The 22,815-nt window shown below is 52.6% G+C and overlaps 8 protein-coding genes across 8 annotated transcripts; 6 read left to right on the top strand and 2 right to left on the bottom strand.

Annotated features, from left to right (window-relative positions):
* The first annotated feature begins 23 nt into the window (after window positions 1-23).
* BO72DRAFT_452690 (phospholipase D regulator) lies at window positions 24-2,014 on the top strand. The gene is made up of 3 exons (XM_040945781.1): window positions 24-624; window positions 701-1,562; window positions 1,628-2,014. Exons 1-3 carry the CDS (start codon window positions 354-356, stop codon window positions 1,650-1,652), a joined length of 1,158 nt encoding a protein of 385 aa, XP_040796412.1. The 5' UTR covers window positions 24-353; the 3' UTR covers window positions 1,653-2,014.
* On the bottom strand, window positions 1,825-3,021 carry BO72DRAFT_452689 (cupin domain-containing protein). The gene has a single exon (XM_040945780.1). It carries the CDS (start codon window positions 2,526-2,528, stop codon window positions 1,989-1,991), a length of 540 nt encoding a protein of 179 aa, XP_040796411.1. The 5' UTR covers window positions 2,529-3,021; the 3' UTR covers window positions 1,825-1,988.
* A 621-nt stretch (window positions 3,022-3,642) lies between these two features.
* On the top strand, window positions 3,643-6,297 carry culA (cullin culA; the record flags this gene model as incomplete). Its single annotated transcript, XM_040941774.1, has 6 exons — window positions 3,643-3,692; window positions 3,776-3,845; window positions 3,927-3,943; window positions 4,002-4,072; window positions 4,155-6,055; window positions 6,109-6,297. The coding sequence occupies 6 exons, from the start codon at window positions 3,643-3,645 to the stop codon at window positions 6,295-6,297; spliced, it is 2,298 nt and encodes a 765-aa protein (XP_040796410.1).
* A 2,462-nt stretch (window positions 6,298-8,759) lies between these two features.
* Window positions 8,760-10,275, top strand: BO72DRAFT_531896 (uncharacterized protein; the record flags this gene model as incomplete). Its single annotated transcript, XM_040950406.1, has 6 exons — window positions 8,760-8,888; window positions 8,963-9,058; window positions 9,152-9,223; window positions 9,292-9,802; window positions 9,922-10,152; window positions 10,216-10,275. 6 exons carry the CDS (start codon window positions 8,760-8,762, stop codon window positions 10,272-10,274), a joined length of 1,098 nt encoding a protein of 365 aa, XP_040796409.1.
* A 68-nt stretch (window positions 10,276-10,343) lies between these two features.
* BO72DRAFT_472441 (uncharacterized protein) lies at window positions 10,344-12,840 on the top strand (the record flags this gene model as incomplete). The annotated part of the gene is made up of 4 exons (XM_040947140.1): window positions 10,344-10,346; window positions 12,090-12,190; window positions 12,249-12,619; window positions 12,701-12,840. 4 exons carry the CDS (start codon window positions 10,344-10,346, stop codon window positions 12,838-12,840), a joined length of 615 nt encoding a protein of 204 aa, XP_040796408.1.
* A 490-nt stretch (window positions 12,841-13,330) lies between these two features.
* BO72DRAFT_500986 (uncharacterized protein) lies at window positions 13,331-18,895 on the bottom strand (the record flags this gene model as incomplete). The annotated part of the gene is made up of 6 exons (XM_040948936.1): window positions 13,331-14,326; window positions 14,386-14,430; window positions 14,483-14,528; window positions 14,605-15,988; window positions 16,018-18,791; window positions 18,819-18,895. The coding sequence occupies 6 exons, from the start codon at window positions 18,893-18,895 to the stop codon at window positions 13,331-13,333; spliced, it is 5,322 nt and encodes a 1,773-aa protein (XP_040796407.1).
* Window positions 18,896-19,356: 461 nt separating this feature from the next.
* On the top strand, window positions 19,357-20,947 carry BO72DRAFT_531894 (FAD/NAD(P)-binding domain-containing protein; the record flags this gene model as incomplete). The annotated part of the gene is made up of 2 exons (XM_040950405.1): window positions 19,357-19,860; window positions 19,957-20,947. The coding sequence occupies 2 exons, from the start codon at window positions 19,357-19,359 to the stop codon at window positions 20,743-20,745; spliced, it is 1,293 nt and encodes a 430-aa protein (XP_040796406.1). The 3' UTR covers window positions 20,746-20,947.
* Window positions 20,948-21,648: 701 nt separating this feature from the next.
* Window positions 21,649-22,802, top strand: BO72DRAFT_520914 (MFS general substrate transporter; the record flags this gene model as incomplete). The annotated part of the gene is made up of 2 exons (XM_040949730.1): window positions 21,649-22,109; window positions 22,141-22,802. Coding segments are annotated over 2 exons (1,123 nt in total), but the record flags the coding sequence as incomplete, so codon positions are not given.
* Window positions 22,803-22,815: the final 13 nt, after the last annotated feature.

Raw genomic sequence — 22,815 nt, 5'->3', positions numbered from 1 at the left:
AAATCTAGTTATTCACGAGGTCTCGGGCACTAAAAACTGGAGCGCTCCGATTCATGGTTCCTTTGCCGAACCAGCCCCCTCTCACCTCCCCCCCAAGGGCGAGCGCTTCTTTCTCTCCCCACCACCCACCACCTCTTTATACATCACACGGTGGGTGTTGTCTATATTCTTTCTCAGCGGATGTTTCTATTCTTTTAGCGAGAAAACGGGTGTCTCAATTACAGAGCTAAGGCGCTGTGCCCGCTAGGAGTTCCGAGGAACATTGGGGCGATGCAGACTGGACCCGCCGTCTTCCCCCTGCTTCCGACAATCCGACGCAACTTTGCCTGGGACAGTCGCTGAAATTTAAGGCCATGGCCCACGATGTGCGCGACAGCTACTTTTTGCAGCCACCAGATTCAGGCTCGGTTCCGGACGAACAGCTGTCGGAACAACCTTCCACCACGGAATGGATGTCGGCGCAGTCCAACCCTTCCGTTGGCGCAGTAAACAGCGACCATGACCTCGGTCACAATGAGGATGCGGTAGACCAGTCTGCGGGGACTTCGCGCTCACCAGAGAGTACTGTGGTGGGAGACACTGAATTTGGTCCAATAATGGGAAGGAAACCAAGAACATTGCCAGGTAACTTGAGCATGGATCCTTCTACTCTCCTCCCCTAATGCAGTCCTTGCTGACTTTGCACCTTCGTCTCGTGTAGCCTGGATCCGCTCGGTAGAGTATCCTGAAGAAGATAACGACGTTCCTGCCACGGCTAGCCTTCTTCCCTCGCAACCCGACGACGCCGTTGTGGCGCAGCATAATCACTCCCCTTATGCGACAAGACCGAACCGCCCGAGCCGAGCCGACGATGAGGATGATGAAGAGCAAGGGGGCCCTTCCCGACGCGAGTCTCGCTGGAAGAACTTCTCGAAGGTGATCGCATATCCTCGTGAGCCGGGCGTGGAAGAGAAGTCTGTAACCCCAGAATGGTTGAACGAGAACCTTGGCGATTTCTCGCAGCCGTGGCGAGGACAACTCGCTCCAGATGAGGATACCGAGGACCCGCTGAGGATGAAGCGACGCCGGCAGATCTGGTTCAAGCGCTTCCATAATACTCTTCTCAGGAGTCCTATGGTTCCTCTTATCTTCAGACTTACCGTATGGTGCTTCTCGCTTACTGCCCTGGCACTAGGGGGCTCGATCCAGCATCTATCGGGTCAATATAAACATCCACAGGGCCCATCCGCGCTTATGGCCATCATTGTTGACGCGGTGGCTCTCGTATATCTGATCTATATCACCTTTGACGAATATACCTCGAAGCCGCTGGGCCTCCGGTCTGCATCCGCCAAAGCACGGCTGATCCTGTTGGATATCTTCTTTATTGTTTTCGACTCGGCCAATCTAAGTTTAGCATTCGAATCCTTGTCCACTGTTCAGGGTGCATGCACGTTGAATGAAGTCAATCAAGAGATCACACCAAAGAATGACGCAATATGCGACCGACAAATAGCTCTCGCGTGTGTTCTCTTGATTGCGCTTCTGGCCTGGCTTACAACATTTGCGATCAGTGTGCTCAGGTAGGCCAGCTTCTACCCCCATAACGTTTTTCTTCGAATGCTCATTATTCTAATCTTCCTGATAGACTTGTCGAACGTGTGGCTTCTTGAAGCACTTGGCAGGGGGTTTGGTTCTCCTAGCAACTTTCCTTACCTTTCTTTCTCTATTATTCACCTATACCCACCTTTTCTTCCTTTCTTCTTGTCTACTTCGGATCGCTGCTTTTCATGCCCATGTTTTTACCTGATAACATTCTATTCTTTCCCTGTTGGTGTTGTTTCCCCTGGTTTGGTCATCTGTCAATTGGGTTAGGCGAGGCGTTTATATGTGGCATGCTGTGCGAAGGCCCTGGCTTTGATACCGATAATATATGCATTACGGCCGATTTACTCGTCAATGGTAGATGTACATATACTGCTAAGCCACGTGCTCACGCTGGGTTCAGACTACACGTGCAAAACCGGTCCATCTTTGGCATATAAGGGATCTCCATGGAACCAATCCAATCGCTGAATATTCTTCGTAACCCTGTCTGCCTCGGATTGTTCGCCGTAGCACATATCCCACTGTTTTTGAGTCGGATAGGCACCGACCATCTTGAAAGGTCCTTCGTCCGTGCCCAGCTCGTCCAGGAGTCGATGGCCCACACCGGCGGGTACTATGATCAGGTCCCCTCGTTCGACGGTTGGCTCGAAGCACTCGGGATTGTCTTCTCCACCAAAACAAAGGCGCGCAAGGCCGGAAACCACTCCTAAAACCTCGTGGGTGGTGCTGTGGAAGTGCGTTTGGCGATACATAGAATAGACCCACTGCGACGTGACCTCGCCTACATCCTCGAAATGTGCTGCAAGGTCGCTAGCCGACGCGTCGAATGCTTTGTGGTAGATCATGAGTGGCTTCGACTGTATGGATGTATTCGGAAGACCCTGCCACTGAGGGATCTGGCGGTAGGTCACTTGGACGTCAGTGAGCGGCTTAAATGACATGATTGCGCCGGACTTCTGGTGTGGCACGCGATAAGAGATGCGCGAGTTCGGCTGGTGCGGAGGGTGTCTTCCTGATTAAAAAGGGCGACCGGCATTCAATTTGAGCTAGACATGACGTCATTCGTAGCGCACGAAGTGGCAGTCTCTCCTGATACTACCAGTACTCAGTAGCAAACATGTTCGCCTGCGACAACAATGGTCATTGTCCTGTCTCGGAAGGGCAGAGGCGTTTGAGCATGGCGCTCATGAACAACACTGCCCAGAGAGTTTGAAATTTAGGCATGCTACAATGCAGCCAACTCATTCGGATGGGGTTCCACGTCCCACCCTAGGCAAGCATGCCATGTCGGGGTGCCTGATGTGGGTTTCCGTCAGAGTAAAGTAGCCGCATGAACAAACGAGGAGTTTTCAACAGTAGAAAATCGATCTTCCTGGTCATCTTCCTGACAGTTTTTTCAAAAAGTCAGTTTACTCGATCAGGCAGTGGGCATAGTTACCGCGGGCTTAAGATTCACTTCTAGTCAGCCAGTAGATCGCCAGGGAGATTATTTCGATAGAGCTGCCTGACCGCTTACCGGAACCGGACCTTCTCCTCCCCCCCCCCCCCAACCCCCACGGCACTCATCGCCCAACGCCACGCCTTTTCTGGCTTGCTTCTCCATCCCCGATCTCTCCTCCAGCTTGAGGCGCGTCTCGTTTACTCTCCCCATTTCTCTGACTCTAGGGACTTGCAGGTTGTGGTCTTACTTCTTTGTCTCCCCCAACCTATCATATTTTTCTAGATATTCTTTCTCCTCTCAGATTAACTAGGAGAGCCATTATTCGTCTCGCCGTCTCCGTCACCGCTGCCTTAACCGCCCACCGCTGAGTGAGGTCATCCACTGTCCTTATCGCTTGCAACGTTTGGTAAGGCTCACGTATACCTGATCTCATGGGCATCTTTGCTTGTTACACGGCATTTTCCTTTCTTCATGTTGCGGTCTCCTGCAGCAACATGTTCCCGTCGTCCCCCGGAAGCTTTTTATGAGGCTATATTAGTCCTACCAGGCTAATGTTCACACGCATCTTCCACAGACCCGCGCTCAAGGCTCGAACCTGGGCGATCAAACACAAGATGCCGGCTTTTTTCCCTCAAACACCCCACAAGGATGATCTCGATGAGACGTTAGTTTTCCCAGGTCCAGTTTCTTATCCGCAAGGTCGGCTGTCGAGGCGACTGCTTCCGGGCCACCGGCTGACTCAGGTAGATGGACGTTCTTGGAGAAGGGCATCGACAGTGTGATGCTCAAACTAGAGGAAGGAGTTGACATGAAAACTGTATGTTCCTCGACACTCTTTTCATGTTGGACTGGTTTTCGCTACTTGTCGCGCCGCTGACCTCTCTTCACCCGGGCTTAGTACATGGCCCTTTACACGTATGGTTTGACCTCAAGGCGTTCACTCCACCAAGAATACTCACGGGTTTGAATCTAGAGCGGTCCACAACTTTTGCACATCACAGAAAGCCGTTGGTAGCGGCAGCGGTTTACAAGCTCATCGCGGCGGTCAGTCTTTTCGTCCCTTCTACCCTCCGGCCAAGATCTATGTGGGTCAGCGCTGCAACGTATATTGACATCACCGCTGCAGCCCATCTCCTCGGGGAGGAACTCTACAAACTACTAGGTGAATACCTCTCACGTCACTTGGACGCTGTGTATAGAGAATCCGAGAGCCATGCGGAGGAGGCGTTGTTGGGGTTCTATATTCGCGAATGGCTTCGCTACACCACTGCCGCCAAGTACATCAACCATCTCTTTCGTTACCTAAACAGACACTGGGTCAAACGCGAGATCGACGAGGGAAAGAAGAATGTCTACGATGTTTACACGCTGCACCTGGTGAAATGGAAGGACGACTTCTTCATGAAGGTTCATGAGAAGGTTATGGAGGCTGTACTGAACCTGGTCGAAAAGCAGCGTAACGGCGAGACTATTGAGCAGTCACAGATCAAGAGCATCGTCGACTCGTTCGTTTCCCTGGGCCTTGACGAGACTGACAGCACCAGGTCAACGCTCGAGGTTTACCGCTACCACTTCGAGAAGCCATTTATCTCCGCCACCAGAGTTTACTACGAAAACGAGTCGCGGCAATTTGTTACCGAGAACAGCGTGGTCGAGTACATGAAGAAAGCAGAAGCCCGTCTGGAGGAAGAAAAGGCTCGTGTCGGCTTGTACTTGCACCCGGACATTTCGAAACATCTGACCGACACTTGTCTGGATGTGCTGGTCACAGCTCACTCTGAACTCCTCCGAGATGAATTCCAGGTTCTGCTGGACAACGAGCGTCAAGATGATTTGGCTCGGATGTATAGACTTCTGTCTCGCATCAAAGAGGGTCTGGATCCTCTCCGGACTAAGTTTGAAGCTCATGTGAGGAAGGCTGGCTTGGCCGCCGTTGAGAAGGTGGCCGCCGACGGAGAGACATCGTTCGAGCCTAAGATGTACGTGGACGCATTGTTACAGGTACATACCAGGTATCAAAGCTTGGTCAGCGAGGCATTTAACGGTGAGTCCGAGTTTGTCCGTTCTCTGGATAATGCCTGCCGCGAGTTTGTCAACCGCAACAAGATTTGCAGGTCCGGATCGACAAAGACCCCCGAATTGCTCGCGCGCTATACCGATTCGTTATTGAAGAAGGGTTCCAAAGCTGCAGAGGAGTCTGAGTTGGAAGAGATGTTGGTGCAAATTATGACTGTCTTCAAGTACATCGAGGACAAGGATGTTTTCCAGAAGTTCTACTCCAAGATGCTCGCTAAACGTCTGGTACATGTCAGCTCCGTGTCCGACGATGCAGAAACCAGCATGATCAGCAAGCTCAAGGAGGCGTGCGGTTTTGAATACACGAACAAGCTGCAGCGCATGTTCCAAGACATTCAGATCTCGAAGGACCTGAACGCCAGCTACCGGGACTGGCAAGAGAAGGTACTCGATGAAGATGATCGGCGGAAGCTGGTCGACTCTCATTTCCAGATCCTGGGTACCGGATTCTGGCCTCTCAATGCGCCTACCACCGATTTCCTTGCACCACCCGAAATCGTCAAGACATCTGAACGATTCCAGAGCTTCTACTTTGACAAGCACAGTGGCAGAAAGCTGACATGGCTTTGGCAGCTATGCAAGGGTGAAATCAAGGCCAACTACATCAAGAACACCAAAGTACCCTACACGTTCCAGGTATCCACATTCCAAATGGGCATACTTCTACTCTTCAATGAGCACGACACCTTAAGCTACGAGGATATTCAAAAAGCCACTTCCCTTTCGCCTGAAATTCTTGATCCCAACCTCAGCATTTTCCTCAAGGCTAAAGTTCTGACTATCAATTCCGAAGGATCCAAACCGGAGCCTGGAACGTCTTTCACTCTGAACTACAATTTCAAGAACAAGAAGATCAAGGTTAACCTCAACATTCAAATCAAGTCGGAGCAGAAGGTCGAGTCGGATGACACACACAAGACAATTGAGGAGGATCGTAAGCTCTTACTTCAGGTACGTTCCTCGTCCTACCCCCTGAATTTGTACCCCGCCTAATGCTGTTCTAGTCTGCGATTGTCCGTATCATGAAGTCTCGCAAGAAGATGAAGCACGTACAATTGGTTCAAGAAGTGATCCAACAAGTCAAATCTCGCTTCCCTCCCAAGGTCCCCGACATCAAGAAGAATATCGAGGCTCTGATGGAGAAGGACTATATCGAGCGATTGGATGGGGACGAGATTGCTTACATTGCATAAAGCTGGTGCCGCCATCACATTCACATCGCCTTATTATCCATTACCTCAGCGCAACTCTCTCTCATACTCCCCGTGTGTTCTGTTAGCCCGGTATCGCTCCATCCCCCACATTTTGATTTAATTTAGGCCAGGTTTCATCGAGCCATGAAGGAAGGGGTATTCTGTAGTTCTCTCATAGCGCTGCTACCACAAATGATAACCCAGATTATGCTTCTAGTGGAACGCTCTTTGTTCAAGATTTACCCTAGTTATCATTCATATTCTCCTGCAGAATGTGCATTGCGACCCACAATGGGCCGATGTGATTGCCTCCAGATGTTGCAACCTGCCCGAGCTGGAGATCCCCGGTTCAGACGCTCTGTAGGTTACAGTAGCATCTTGTGAGAGATGACCAGCCACGAACAGTATTCAAGCCGTCAGTTGTCAATTAACCTCTCTCGCGTCTCCTGGCCTTCCCATTGGTGAACAGTACAGTACAAGCAATTACCACTCTTCTTTCTCTCTATCAGTCACTGCATCCTCGCCGTCGGAGAGAGCAATCGAACACGAAACCATCAACACCAGGCTGGAACGATCCAACGTTGGTGGGACCTGAAAGATGAAGCCATTTGGTAGATCGAGCGAATTGCTGCATGAAGCGACGGTCCGATTAGTCGGCACGTCATGGATGGTCCTGGTCCCCCCAGCTCGGGTGGATCCTTTGGCGAATACAGAGCCGTTCTCAACTGTCTTTGAGTTGCTGCAGCTGGGTGTGACTGATACGAACGTTGGTGAGAACTGAAAGGTGAAGAAAGCATTCGAGTGGATCGACTGAATCTTGGATAGCGTGCCGGTCCGATTAGTCGGCACAGCATGGGTTGTCCTGGCCTCTCCCCTCGGGTCAATCGTTTGCAGAATCCAGAACGGTCCTCAACTGTCCTGGAGTCGCCAGCTGAGTGTGACTGATCCCAACGTTGGTGAGAACTGATAGGTGAAGGAAGCATTCTAGTGGATTTGAATGAGTTTTGGATGAAGTGACGGCCCAACTGGTCGGCACAGCATGGATTGTCCCGGCCTCCCATCCCGGGTCTCATCTCAGGTCTCATATCCGGTGCATCATTTGGAGAATCTAGAACGTTTGTCGACTGTCTTTGAGTTGCAGCAGCTGAGTGGGGCTTTTCTTTTCCTGTACGTGCTAACTTATCAGTTGGCTATATCTCATGAACTAACCAAAGACCGTATTGACAGACCACGATAATCCTAGCGCCCTGCATCCAGAGCACATCACCATGCGCATCTTTGCAGCGAGAGTGAAAATTCTGTCGCATGAAGCTGTAGTATGAGGCTTGGTGATGTTGCAACCTGGATGCCTATCTTTATCTAAAGTCTGGGATTTTTCCCGCAGCTTTTCCCGATATAGAAGCCAACGAGATCCAGCCTCCACCGCCTGAAATCTTGTGCAACCTCAACACCGATAAGGCTGAGCGGCTTTCGGTATGACAGACGCAGTTAACAGCCCCAAGATCTTGATGTGGCCAATGACTCAATGCAAATCCAGGTGTAGGAATAGTTATATGCAGTCAGCACGATCTCCGAAGCCATGCGACAACACGAGGTTCACCCCAAACACAGCATACTCTCTCCTGAAACCGTTCGCTATCATCCCAGTGCACAACTGAAATGCCTCATGGCAAGATGGAATTGCTTTTCTTCCTGTGGCTTGTCCAAACGCGATCTGTAACTACTTCCAACATATATAAGGCCGACAAAGGAGCTAGACCATAGATCTCGCTCGACAAGCTAAACCATGCTTTGTGATATGCAACGGTGAAGAGGAAGAGGAAGATCAGGGACAAGATTCCCAAGCGTCAACAGCAGTTTTATGTCTACCTACATTCTGAGAGCTTCTCTCTCCTGTCATACAAAATGGGTCGAATCCCTTTTGTGACAAGCCCCTTGGTACGTCTTGATTTCACGAACCGCAAAACTCAAAGACTAACAGCACCCGTTCAAGTCCAAGAGCAGCACGCGGCAGAGTTCAACGTCTGATGGTGAGCTCGGCCTGGACACACACGATGAGACCTTGTTCGAGAACCCTCAGTTCGAACACTATGAGGCTACCTCCAACATCCAGTTGTTTTCGACTTGTTTTTCGTGGCCAATTTGACCTCCTTTGTGACTGCCCACGATGTGAACAGCAGTAAGAGTATGTGGCCGACTCCTCCCCTAAACAATATCAGTCTTCGCGGAATGGATTTGCTTAATATTTGTCCAGTGCTGGCGTCCTATGTCGGCTTCATCAGTATCTTGTGGTTCACCTGGTGCCATGTCAGTCTGTACGACGTCCGGTTTGCCACGGACAGCATCTTCGAGCGTGTGGCCCACGCGTGCCATTTCGGCGTGATGATGGGGCTGGCCGTCATCGGCCCAACTTCCTGAGGCAGGACGCCTGGGGCCCCATGCAGCAGCTGTCGCTGATCCTCATGGTGAGCCGCTTGGTACTCGCATGCCAGTACGGCATGACGCTGTACTTCACGTGGCATTACTGCAAGACTCGCGCGCCATTGTTGATCATTTTGTTCTCGCTGCTGGCCGCTGCAGCTGTTTTCTTGGTATATCGTTTGTGTTTCAATTGCGCACTATATGGGATGCTTATATCGCGTGGTATTGCGTTTCCGTGACCGAGGTGGGTATCAACGTGGTCGTGGCCGCGGTTTGGCCGGCGCTCTCGCTTGAGAAGACCCATCTCGTGGAGAGAATGACCTGCTTGACTTTGATTATCGTATGTATAACTCTCCAGGCGTATTCATCTAAGATACTAAACCACTTTTTGATAGCTGAGCGAGGGTATCATTCTTCTGACCAAGGTTGTCAGCATGATCGGGAAGCTGGACCGCGGTTCTTCCCCCAGGACATTGGAATTCTCATATCATCCGTGCTGATTATTGTAAGAGTACCTGCCCCTTGTCAAGCTAGAAAGAAAGATTTCTAACCAGGACTTCCTCTCTATCACAGTACCTGACTTACCAACTGTACTTCGACAACATCAGCAGCGTCGAGGCACTGGGTCCGATCGGCCAGCACCTGTGGGCTATGCTCCACTTCCCCTTCCACGTCTGCCTCTGTCTCATGATGGAAGGGATCAACCAAATCTTCATCTGGGCATACCTCTGGGCCGGGATCAGCCAGCTTTTCAATCCCCTGATGAGCGGGATCAACAGCAATACCCCGGTCGACGAACTCAGGGATATGCTGGGGGAGGCGTTGGACGACGTCCTGAACCGCTTCACCACCTACATGGATCAATTTTACACCATCGAAAGCGCCTACAACGCGACCATCGCGCTGCCCCCTAACGCGACGGGGACGGAGTTCATCGAGAAGGCGTGGCCGGCCATCATGGAGACGGTGACCATCATCGTGCACAACTTCGGGTGGAAGATCCCCAAGGAAGTGGCGGCCAAAGCGAATCTCACGTTCCAAGAGGTGACAGACGCGGTCATGAAGGTCTTTGATCTTACTTTTGGTATGTACATCGTCCTCCATCATCTTTGTTTCTCTTTGGACTTGTCACATCATTCCGATCCTTCGTGTTGATCGACCTGAGAGGTTCAAGTACCGTCTAACATCTTCACTCACCTCCAGGATACTTCTGCATCTGCACGGGTCTCTTCCTGATCTTCACCACGGTCTTCGCAATCCTATCGCTTCCCCGTGATCCTCATCATTTCCGCATGCGCCGCGTCAGCACGGGGACCATCGCGCTCGTGGGGCTGGGCCTGGCGCTGCTCAGTCTCATGAACATCTCCGGAAAGAGCCAGGCAGTAGGCCAATCGCCGTGGGTACTTCCAGCGCTGGCGCTGATTATGCTCTTCTGTGAGTTTTCCTTATTCTCTCTCTTTCTATCTTCTATTCTCACTGACTGGTTGTTACCTCTAGTGCTCGCGTTGCATCATTTTGCCCAAGGAGGCTATATCGCTTCTATACGGCACCACTGACATAAAACCTAGTATATAGACTGTACTATAGATGCTTTCTTTTGGTTTCTCAAGGAAAAGCGATCGTCCATGGTTTTTATCTTCCATTCCGAGTGCCAATGCTATCCTAGACACCAGCGTAAAGAAGGAAAGGATTGAGCATAGTATGTTTTGATATTGATTTATCGAGTCGACATAGAGGACGTAGAGAAGTAATAATGACGTTGATAGTGCCACTGCACATCTCTCTTACTGCCGCTGCCTCCATCTCTCTATTTTTCCATAAGCTACCAAGAGATATTATATTAACGGCAGAGGATGACCGTCAGAAAATGTTGAAAGGAACTAGCACAAAGTACGGAGTACAAAGTAAGTTAATCGCAATAGTGGTCTGGTCACCTGACCCAGGGAAGTCTGTGCTCGACCTGCCAGGGAAAATGAGGTCACCTGTCAAGATCACGTGGGCAGAGCCTCCTTTCCCGTCCCTTGAGTTCTGTATCGATCCTCTCCCCAGAACCACCTCCCCGCCCCCAACAATCTCCTCACTCCCTTTTTACCCCCTTAGATATCTCATGCTTCACCTTCGCTCGGTGCGATATCAACTCCATTATCCTAATAACGTATAGGGACTTAACGATTCGCTCTTTGCTGTTCTCGCCGCTGGTCCTGCCGTTCCTGTGTTCTCATAGGACTCCAGGTTTGGATCTTGGATTGGGTACGTACGTGTGGCTAGGCCGCAAGAGCTTTTGATACCTTTGTTGTCGTCCGTCAATCAAGGAATCATTTTCTTCTTGCCGTTCTCGCTGCTTGGCGTGCCATTCCTGTGTTTTCATAGGACTCTCCAACTTCTTCCCTGGAGTGAGCATGTGCTTGTGGCCAGGCCGCAGGAGCTTTCGGTCGGTCTCTTTACTGTTGTCCTCTCACTTCTATCCCTGATCTCTCACCCGCCGGAGCCAGGGCTGCTCATCGCTTTTCCAAAGCCCGGGTGGGAGGGCTACTCGATCATTCGAGGGAATCTCTAAAACCTAAGGAACTTTAGAGGTTATCCAATGTCGCCTGTATCGCAAGAGTCGCACTGGGTTTTGTCCAAGAAAGTTGTCGTTTCTGTACCGGGCACGAAACATTCTTGCGATGCCAGGTGTCGCATTGCCTACTCCAACGACCCCGAGCGAGGATCTATCTTTCTTAGTATCAAGGCAGCCCTTGCTAACTCCACTGACAGATCGGATTCACTAACATTGAAAATCTGCCCCAAAGCGGTCCAGAACTCTTCGCTAGTTAAGAGAAGCAAACCTAATCTGTGCCCATCGGAATTGTCCTCGAAGATACGACAAACTATAAGCGGTGCTACGGATGTTTCAACGCTCAGTATACATTTAGCTAGGCCTGGGGTTGTTCTTTGTCCATCTTGGGCAAAGTCTCTGAGTTCTTCCGATCCAGAAGACTCAAATTTCATTGCATTCGCCCATATTTGCCAATCAAAATCTCTACGCCTACACTTTGCCCTGGTACAATTTCAGGGGGGAGAATTTGAGACGTTGAGAAAATTTTGCTCTAGAATACAAACCCTTCAGCCAGAGTCTTTCGACCACCATCGACATGGTGTAGTCGAGAGAGATCCAAGTATATTCAAGCTTTCTCCACCGCCATATGATGAGGAACATGTATCAACACCGGCTGAGCAAGCGAGTCCACCCCAATACAATGACCAACCCGAATTGAAGCCGGCCATTGGCAAACGGGACAGAGGTATGTCCCATCTCCACAGTTACTGGAGATTTCAGCTTTCATAGCCTGTTGATGGTCTCTAGGGTGGTCTCTGTCACTCGAAGAAAGTTGCAAAAGGCCGCTTCTTACACAACCAGACTGGCTTGGAGCACCTACCGAAGTCAATACCCCAAGTACTTGCTCTCCGTCACCATCCTCAAACTCGATCCGTCCAACCCACTTTATACATGCTTCATCACCCGATGACGTGGATCATCTTTCACTTAGATATCTTGAGCAGAAGCTTAGCCGACTTCCCGAAGATCAGGTTCGCAAGCTATTGATTCGCTCCGGACACCATCGTCTACTGGGCTTGTCAGGGGATGTAGACGGTGCCCTACCATCAAAGTCCGGGGTATCTGGCCCTCCTGGCGTCCATCTGATCGATCCTTGCATCAAAAGATATATCGATGAGGAAATTCACAACAGTCTCAAATTACAGCAGGATATTGTACGCGATAGCATCAAATCAGAACTTGATGATATCGTTCAAGACAGCATCAGATCAGAACTGCCTGGTCTTGTCGACCATTTTCGCGAGGAGATTGCTGACGAACACAAAATAAAAGTGTGCGAGTTAGGCGAGGTGGTCCAGGACAGTATATGCGAGATACAAACTGTAACCAATGATGGTTCAGAGGTAATAGGGGACGTTACGACAGCGCATATCGATGAACTAGACAAGAAGGCCGTCGAGGCGAAGAAAGCATTGAAGGAGATGGCTTTAAAGTTGGCTGCTTCTCTCAGGGCCTCGTTTGATGATTTGCAAGGCTCTAGGCATGAGGAACAGGGCACACACGCGAGATGCCGCTCTGTTTGAATCCTGGATTTGGGTCTTCTTACTCGATAGTTTGTGGTGTATCTAAGACTCCGTAGATATTTATTATGAGATCAGATAAGTGGACAGTATTGAACTGCTAGGCATAGATGGCATACCCCGCCTACGGAACGCGGCACCCAGATGGGTTTTGTGGGAGTCCGCGATGATTGATCCACCATGGCGGCCCAGCACCTTGTTGAGTCTTCTGACACCACGGACACCGCTGGGAGGCGAGATCCTGGCCTGCAGGAGTGGTGTGGGCATTTGCTCGCGATTCCGGGGATTATCGGATCCTCCGCAATGACAAGATACGAGTACTCATATGATGCATTTCTGTTTTCTGTCGGTGTCTGTCCAGAGATTCCCCCTCCCCCCCCCCCCACAGGAAGTGAGCTTCATCAACGACCAGCAACCTTCATTCACTTTCAGTCTGTCTATTCATCTTCAACTCCAAGGGAGGGAACTGATCTCAACATGAAGAACACAAAGATCAATCCAAAAACTCCATCGCCCTCCAGTTCTTGATATACAACCCTGTCACATCCTCACTAACCGGGTCCATATCTGCCAGAGTCTTCGAATGCTCGCGACATCTCCTCGTCTCCAACAAGAGCCCACCGCAAGATATGCGCAGAAAGTTCTCATCCAAGAAATCAACCAACATGATGGCGGGATTCTCCCGCTCTGACCCTGCATGTCGACTATACTCCCGAACGCGCTGCACCCACTCTGAGAATGGAATTATATTTGTCTGTGGTAGGTGCAGCTCATCTGCAAGCACAGGCATTATATTTTCCCACCTCTGGCGGATCGGGTTCTCAATATGGTAGACCGGATACGGTGGGTCGTCGCGGAAAAGCAAGTCGACGGTTGTACCGGCTACGAAATCGACGGGCGCCCATGACAGAAGGCCTTCGAAGCGAGGGAGGGCGCCGAGTGTCTGTGATGATTTGATCACGAAGGAGAAATGCTCACGGGGGTTCCAGTATCCGCTCTCACTGGAGCCTGCGATTTGCCCTGGACGCACCGTCATGGCATGGAATTTGTCTGGGTGAAGCCTTAGCGTCGACTCAAGCATCAGCTCGCAAATGTACTTTGCGTCTCCGTACCCGGTGGGGAGAACAGATTCGATTCCCATCATCGCTTCCGGGACCCGAGGTCTTCCTGTATGCAGAGGATAATGACCGACTGTTGCAATGGAGGAGATGAACTGAAATGTGACTATGTTACAGCCATGGCCCACAACAGCGGACGCAAAGTCTAACAGATTGCGCATGATATAAAGCTGGGACTCGAATCGATCTAACGGCCATTTCGCATTCATGAGCCAGGCGTTGTGAATAATGTGCGTGGTCGTTGAGACAAGGGATTCGTACTGTGGACTCGACAGCCCGAGTTGCGGTCTTGCAAGATCAGCATCCATGATGGTGAGTTTGTCGATCGCATCGTCAGGAAGCCAGATGCCTTTCTGTCTCAGAGACTGAAGCTATCGTTGATCAGCGTCGAGCCGACTCCGTCGATTCAGACAGATGATCTTCGTCACACCAGGACTGCTGGCAAGCTTTTGGACCACATGGCTTCCCAAGCTCCCTGTTGCCCCTGTGAGAACAATACATTTTCTATCCCTATTTGTGGGTCCGACCTTCACCGAAGGAGCCTTCCATCCGGCCGTCATCTTACGCAGGTATCTGTCAATAACTGTTTGTCGCGCCGCACAGTCAGTCGATAGGCTCTCGATTGGATGTGACCGGGAGTCGCTCATACCTCCCGCCTGAAGCAAAGGCAATAATCAGCTTCTCCAGTCTGTCCTCTGGCCGCGCACCATCAGTCCAGTCGACGTGTCCGTATCCAGCCGAGTGCAGCTCAGTTTCCCACTGCGACTCGTGCGTCACAGCATGTGTGCGTTCATCGTCAAAATACCACCAGCCCTCAAACAGCCCGAATGTGACATCGACCCAATACATGATACTTGTCATTTCGAGCACCATAAGGAGACCGTCAGATCGTAGGGCCTTGCGGATATTACTTGCAGACACCCTGAGACTGTGCGTGGCATGCACAGCGTTACTGGCGATGATGATGTGTTGCGTGCCGAGAAGATCGTCGGCCGGAGCCTGTTCAATATCATGTGTCCTGAATTTCATGAAGGGATACTGCTTGCCAAATCTCTTGCGAGCGGCAGCGACAAAGGATGGAGCGAGATCCGTGAAGGTGTACTCGACTGAAATGTTCAACTCCGCGAGCAGAGGAACGAGCCATCTAGTCGTTCCTCCTGTACCAGCCCCCATCTCCAAGATCTTGATGGCTCCCTGAGCCATGTCGACTTTAGAAACGAGTCGGCTAATGAATCCCTCCATTTGTCGGTAGAATAGCCTATTGAGCGGCCATTCCGCATACATGTTGAAGACGAGGTCACGCCCTTTTGGAGTTCCGAAGATCAACTTGATCCCATCTGTCTGGCCTCTGAGGACCTCGGCCAGCTGAGATCCAGTGTATAAGGTGAGTTCATCAGCCATACTCTGGTCAGGGAAGCGAGTAGCAAGTTCTGCAAGGATCTCACTGCTCGAGCAAGGAGGGAGGACTGCCGTGCGAGTGATGCAATCGCCGTCGATATTTACAAGCCCTGCTCCCTCGTCGAGCATTCTATACAGGTGGTCAACTAGTCGGGCATGTTCTCTTGCGTGTTCAATGCGGACAAATTTGTCACCAGGATTGGCATTGCGAATGTGCTGTCCCAACTTGTCGAACGCCTCGAGGACGAGCGACACACACATTTGATCTTTAAGGGGCAGCACCGTCTCGAAGTAATTGCCCTGCTTGTAATCAACAATATGGTCGTCGGTATTGCTCTTGACCTCATTGAAAGCCTCTATCACAGAGCAAAAGGAAAGGTTCAGTCCGGTGTTCTGGACAGACTTTGCTGGCTCAGCCACCTCAGATGCGGTACTCGGCGTCGTGTAGCCGCTGGGCTTTGTGTCGCTTTCCTCATTCTCAGAAGTGCTTTGATCACTGCTTTCCGTTGCAGTAACAACGCCGCCACCTATCACAGTTCCCACACACTTCATCAAGCTGGGAATGTCGATGACATCCATGAGCTCATTTTCCGGAATCGTGATCTGGAATGCGGCTTCAATCTCATGTGCCAACTCTATTCTCATGAGAGAACTGCGAGGTTACTGTCATCTTTGATCTCCTTCAACTCGAGACCGGAGAGTTCCGCAAGGATAGTCTTCACCTTTGGTGCAGTCTCTAACTTGCCTGGTGCCTGCACTTTGATGGTTGCTGAAGGACTGGCTCTCTGTACCTGTGCTTGGGGAACTGCTAAAACCTTTTTCTCTGCATCGGTATCACCATGGAAAGGCTCAGAGGTGGAAGCTTCCGCAACCTTCTGGAAGTCTCCCATGGCAAGACGCGATAGTAACCTGCTTATCGAGGCTTTCGGTACTCTCACATAGCTGATACTCAAGATGGCCTCAATTAGAGAATCATTTGTCGGATTGAATATAAAGACATCTGTTAGAAACGCCTTGGGTGAGGGTCGATGATGTGTCGCCAGAACATGGTACGAATCAGGCCGCGAATCTTGCTGGTGAAATCTCGGAGAGCGAATCCACTGCTCGACACCATTTGCGATATACATATCTGACATGGTGCGGTCAACCATACAGCTGACACAGATGCCTCCAACCTGACAGAAGCTGTCAGCCAGATGCCCGTCGAGCCATGATTCCGGATTATACTGCTTGGCTACTAAATCTGCCGATTGGTTTCCCTTGCTCACCAGCTTCTGCAGCCCGCGATACTCCTCTCCGTAGTGCACGATCTCGGCGAAGATTTTGTGGATGTTTCTACTCTGCAGGACTTCGTCTGGATCGTTACTGCGCAGGATATCAAGACACTGTTCGTGACTGAAATGGCGTTCCAGGCGCGCAAACTCAAGTTTCAGTGCGAGATCATCGACGGACTGAAAGACGATCTGACCGGTGGTATGGACTGTGCGCGGGGCTTCGTTCTGAAGGTCATTGCTGAAAACCTGAAAGTTCCAAGTTGTTGCTGCGCTACCTTCCGTAACCGCCTCGACCCATACTGCCTGCCCCAGGTTGATGCAGAGTGGCGAGGCGTTCTCGACGTTGTACAGCCTGGGCTCTAGCTTGGATGATGAGAAAGCTGGCTTGATGCTGCGTACTGCTTCAATGACTATATCAAGCTGAATAGTGGCAGGGCAGATAGGCGCTGTCTGAGCAATGACGTGTCCACGAAGGAGTTCGTCGTACTCGGCGGCCAGCGTATTGATACGGAATCTCGCTTGCCGCTCGGCCTTGTCTTCGTACCCGACGAACTTGAAAAGCTTCTCCGGCAGGTCCTGCTCCATGATCTTTGGTCTCAAGTCTTCTTCCGAAGTAATTCTTGGGGGCGTCTTGAGTTCAATCCAATGCTTTGAACGCTCAAACTGGTAGGGCGGCAATAGAAGGATTGGGTGCTCCTTTGTTTGACTCGACTGGTGAGCCCAGAATTGCACACCCAGACCTGCCTTCCACAGGCTCAGTGTTGCATCCACCAAGTTGTTCCACCCATTGTCGCAAATGATGTTGATAGATTGAAAGTGCGAGCTTTTGGGACTGCCGAGGGCTCGGCTAGCCATTGTAGCGCTTTCCCTTGGGCTTTTCTTGAAGAATTTGTGATCAAATTCGTCATGACCATTGATGAAGTTCCCAAACCACTTGCGCTTGTGGTCGACGTCTCGAAAGACAGTTTCAAAACCAAAACGCTCCTTGGGTACTTCCTTGTGCTGAGACTCCCCCGCGCAAAGTAGGTCCCAGAATTCCTCGAGGTTGTCCGCACCGGCGGTTTTGCACGCCATCCCGACAACGGCAATTTCATTGCCGGAATCCGTGTACCAGGCAGCCTGCGAGCTCCCAGGCACGGGCGCTTGGATCACCTTTTGACCGACTGTGCGCATGAGAGAGGGTGGGATACAGCGCTCTGTGCCGAAGGAGACAACATGAGCGTCGTCTTCTTGCAGCCGTGATTTGCGGACAGTGTCAACTGCTGCAAACCACTGCGGTGGGTCTATCAAGATCTGCTGAAGAGCATGGCGGTGCAGGAACCCTCGGTGGATGAAAGCTCCTCCGGCATTGGATTGTGTTGGTATGACCAGTTCTGAGGCGTCCGGAAACTGAAAGCTCGGGTGGGCGTCACAGAAGTCGAGAATAGCTGGAAGAAGATTGCTGTGGGCATCACTGTGGAATCGCCCGAATAGCCCGACCTCTGCAGCTAGAATGCCCGCTGCTCGACATTGTTCCAGCAGTGGGGAGAGGGTTGAGGCTGCGGTGGTGACCGTTGCACGATCCTCATCGTAGTAGACTGACAAATACGCCTGTTTTAGGTCAACTAGGGCTTTCAGCGCGAAGGGGGGCGAGGGGTACACTATCTCTGGAAAGGCTTGGAGTATTTGATGCAGCTCGTTCTCCTTCTTCCCTAAGCTCCAGGCGGCAATCAGCGATCGTGACGGCCCCAAAGACGCGGCATCACATGCGTCGACGACCATGCCAACAAGAAGACCCAGTCGGGCGGCAACGGCAGCGAAGTGGCAGAACTGTTCCTTGTTCCGGGCACTCGAGACCGTGATGGCACTGAGGAGACCGGTACAGAAGCCCAATGTTTCTTGGCCGTGGATTGATGCAGCGAAGAGGTCAACCCGGGGGTCCAGGTCGATGGTGGCATCCTCAACCATATCCGCATATTGAGTCAATTGGAAGACTACAACAAGGGGAATTAGGGCTGAATTCGGCAGAGGGAAAGGTATGGTCAATGGCTGTTGACGTTGGACGGCCTTCTTGAGGTCGTGGAGGTGTTCGAGAGTAGAAGCAGACTCCAGAGCAGGGACGGCAGCCACGATCGTTTGATAGGAATGGGGAAGGCACGTAAGCGTCTCCCAGGCCCAGTGGTGTCTTCCATTAGCTATGATGGTCCTCTACAGCTGTTGAAAGGCCTTCTCGTCGAAGGACAGGGAAAGGGAGCCGAAGAGCAGAACTGCGGGCTTGGAATCAGACATCTCGATGGCTGTTGTTGAGTCAGGCCACCAATGGCAACGAGGATTGTAGTTGTTGAAATGGTGCGTTGGCATGGGAGTCTAGGGCAGATCCCGGCAAGATGACCAATTTATTGAGCGCAGGCAGCAGGCCGACAGTACATCCAGATGACATTCAGGAATGTCTTCCTGACCCGAGTACCATGGACCCGGATACGATAGTGTGAGATACTCCGAGCTGACCGGTCATGGACGCAACGACATACAGATAATACACGGGCAGTCGGTTACTCCGCCATGGGATACCCCGTCCGGACGAGAGAATATGTATCTCCCGGAGGAGAGAATACTGTTGACGATCTTGATAAGGCTTCTAGCATACAGCCCTAACCTGGCGCCTCCATTTCTCGCAGCGTATACTCGTCTGATATCCCGAAGATTAACCTACAGCCCTAAATTCATCAACAGACACGAACGACAGCGAAATGCCCACCCCACTCCGCCCCGAACCCATCGAGATCGCCATCATCGGCGGAGGGATTGTCGGCCTGCTCCGGCGCGGGATCCAAGTGACCGTCTACGAGCAAGCACACGGCTTCCGCGAGATCGGCGCGGGGATCGCCTTCACCGCGAACGCCATCCAGTGCATGGAGCAGCTGGACCCGGCCATCGTGACGGCGCTGCGGTCGAGCGGATCGGTCGCGACCTCCGCGAGCAACGCGGGGGTGAAGGAGGCCCATGACTACCTGCGCTGGATCGACGGGTACAACCAGCTTGATCCGAATGATCCCGCCTACCAGCGGATGCTGTACCAGATCGATGCCGGATATCGGGGCTTTGAAGGGTGTCGGCGGGTCCAGTTCCTGGAGGCGTTGGTGAAGGTCGTGCCGCCGGAGGCCATCTGGTGTCGACGATGCTTGCAATGGATTGAGGAACGCGGGCTGGATGAGAAGATTGGACTGGGGTTTCTAGATGGGACGCGGGTGGAGGTCGATGCCAATGAATGCATGTCTTTGTTTTATACATGGCCTGACTGACGGAGATAAATCATCGGCTGCGACGGCATTAAATCTCGTGTCCGAAAGATTCTCTTCGGGGAAGGCAGCCCCGTCTCATACCCGCACTACACCCACGAGGTGGCCTACCGCACGCTCATCCCGATGGAGGCGGCCATCGCGGCGCTGGGCGAATACAAGGCCCGGAACCAGCACAATCACGTCGGCCCGCGGGCCCATCTCATCCACTACCCGGTGGCCAACAATACTCTGATCAACGCCACGGCGTTTGTCATGGATTCTGGGGGCTGGCTCGATGACAAGCAGATGGTGGCGCCGGCCTCGCGCGGGGAGCTGGAGGCAGCATTTGCCGACTGGAGTCCCTGTGTGCGCAACGTGATCCGCTTGTTCCCCGAGGGGCTGGAGAAATGGGCGTGCTTTGATCTGTGGGAGTACCCGGCACCGTATTATAGTCGGGGGAAGATCTGCCTGACCGGTGACGCGGCGCACGCTTCTACTCCACACCACGGGGCCGGGGCAGGAATGGGGATTGAGGATGCGCTGTGTTTGTCGAGTCTTATGGTGGAGGTGGTGGAGATCATCCGCAAGCAGCCGACGCTCAAGGGGACCGTCTTGGAGACGGCCTTTGAGACGTTTGGTGCTTTCCGCCGCACGCGAACCCAGTGGCTGGTGAACAGCAGCCGCACGGTGCGTGATTTCTACCATCAGATCGAATGGGGCGAGCCGTCCAAATGGGTCAAGGCGGAGACTTGCTTTGAAGAGCTCAAGGCCCGGTTCCATAAGATCTGGTATTTCGATGATGAGGCGATGAAGGCGGAGGCCGTTGGGCTGTATAGGGAGAAGATGGGGGTGGACTAGACTTGATGGCGCAGCAACACTGTCGTAATAATGCAGCGAGATTGACCCTGTATGAATGGCTGATGTGCGGCACAAGGACACAAGCAACTTTCGGATATACACAATCTTACTTGGCCATCTGCTAACACTTCTTGTCGAGCTGCCGTCGTAGCGAAATCTCATACTTTCTTTTCATCTACTGTGCCCAGAAAATCCAGCCCTGATGGATCAATTCGACCAAACCGCCACAATGCAAACCATTTCCGTTGACCATGCGTAGATCCATTCGCCTCTAGGCAAGCTTCAAGCTAGCCTTTTCCACCCAACCCTTTGACTTGATTCATTCTGTTGGTCCCCCGCGGCTCCGAGTTGTAGCAACCAACGGGGCGGCGCATCAGGCAGGCGCATCAGGCACATACACGGTGGTTTTGGTGACGAGCAACTGCCTGCTTGAAGATCTCTTCTGCAGCCTTATTAGCTAGCTATACTGCTTTCAAGTATCTCCAGGGAAGACAGAAGTATGTCTACGGTACTGTAAGACCCTAGCTCGTGTGGCTTTCCCCTCCCACCAAAGCAACCAAACTTCCTTGCCAGGTGGTCAGTCGGAGAGTATCGACCTAGCCATCGAAAGCATTGGCCAAGAGTCAAGGATAATCCGAGAGAATCCCCTCCTATCCAAACCCTCTCAACCCACCGTAAGACAGTGGCTGCGCGCCTCGCAAAGTCAACCTGTAACCACCCGGAGAATAGCACCAACTGGCCAAAACCCCGAAAACGCCGTCTCCGAGCCCTAACTCGGACGCCCTGCAGGCTGTATTTTATCAACGCCCCTACTGGCACGGACAGTCACATTCCCCAGATTTCTGCATTCTGCATTCTACCATCTAGATACCTGCACCATCAAGACACCTCTAAGCCACCAAAATGCTCGACGCATCCACCCAAACAACCCCCTCCCTCACCTCAACGCCAACCAGCCCCTCCACCGAAAAAACCCACACCACCCCGGACCCCACCCCCACCCCCTCGTATTTCCCCCGCACCCAACGGCGGCCTCCGCGCCTGGCTCCAGGGTTCGCCCTCCTCCTCAACACATGGGGCCTCCTAAACACGTTCGGGGTCTTCCAAACCCACTACGCGAGCACGACGACCGCCAGCGCCAGCGCGATCTCGTGGATCGGGTCGACGCAAGCGACGCTCCTCCTCGTCATCGGGGCGATCACGGGCCCGATCTACGACCGCGGCCACCTCGTGGCGCTGTTAGCATGCGGCACGACCTGCATATTCCTAGGCCACGTCTTCCTCAGCCTCAGCACGCAATACTACCGAATCCTCCTCTCGCAGGGCCTGCTGATCGGCCTCGGCGCGGGCTGCCTCTTCGTGCCGTGCGTCTCGGTGCTACCCTCGCTACTTCAGCAGCCGGCTGGGGCTCGCGACGGGGCTGGCCGTGTCGGGCTCCTCGGTCGGCGGAATCATCTACCCTGTGATGCTGTACCGGCTCCTCCCTCAAGTAGGCTTCGCCTGGGCCGTGCGCATCATCGGCTTCGTGGCGCTGGCCACCCTCGCGCTTCCGCTCGCCGTCATGCGGCAGCGCGCATACCCCCCTGCGCGCGTGCGCGCCCTGATCGACCGCGCCGCCTGCACGGACCTCCACTACTGCCTCTTCGTGGGGGCGTCGCTGCTGGTGTTCATGGGGCTGTTCGTGCTGCTGTTCTACATCTCCTTCGCGGCGGAGGAGCGGCGCATCGCCACCGAGCACATGGCGTTCTACATCGTGCCCATCCTCAACGCGGCCTCGTGTTTCGGGCGCACCCTCCCCAACGCCCTGGCCGATCGGCTGGGGCCGTTCAATCTGATCGCCCCATGCTGTCTGGTCGTGGCGGGGTGTCTGTTTGTCATGGTGGGGGTGAGGACGCTGGGCGGGTTGGTGGGCGTCGCGCTCGTGGCGGGGTTCTTTAGCGGGGCGTTGATCGGGTTGCCGCCGTTGTGTTTTGTGGGGTTGACGGCGGATCAATCTATGATTGGGACGCGGATGGGCATGGGGTTTGGGATTATTGGGCTCGGGGTGCTGGCGGGCGGGCCGGGCGGGGG

The sequence above is a fragment of the Aspergillus fijiensis genome (genome assembly GCF_003184825.1).
Source record: "Aspergillus fijiensis CBS 313.89 unplaced genomic scaffold BO72scaffold_76, whole genome shotgun sequence".
NCBI classification, from domain to species: Eukaryota; Fungi; Ascomycota; class Eurotiomycetes; order Eurotiales; family Aspergillaceae; genus Aspergillus; species Aspergillus fijiensis.
Note: the sequence above shows the minus strand (reverse complement) of the source record. Positions and strands in the feature narration are given on the sequence as shown.

What these genes read in the sequence shown, in the direction of transcription:
- BO72DRAFT_452690 (XM_040945781.1), top strand. Translation starts at nt 354, where the DNA reads ATGGCCCACGATGTGCGCGACAGCTACTTTTTGCAGCCACCAGATTCA. An exon ending in GAAACCAAGAACATTGCCAG is followed by an intron (nt 625 to 700) that starts GTAACTTGAGCA and finishes CGTCTCGTGTAG; the next exon opens with CCTGGATCCGCTCGGTAGAG. An exon ending in TTTGCGATCAGTGTGCTCAG is followed by an intron (nt 1,563 to 1,627) that starts GTAGGCCAGCTT and finishes TCTTCCTGATAG; the next exon opens with ACTTGTCGAACGTGTGGCTT.
- BO72DRAFT_452689 (XM_040945780.1), bottom strand. Translation starts at nt 2,528, where the DNA reads ATGTCATTTAAGCCGCTCACTGACGTCCAAGTGACCTACCGCCAGATC.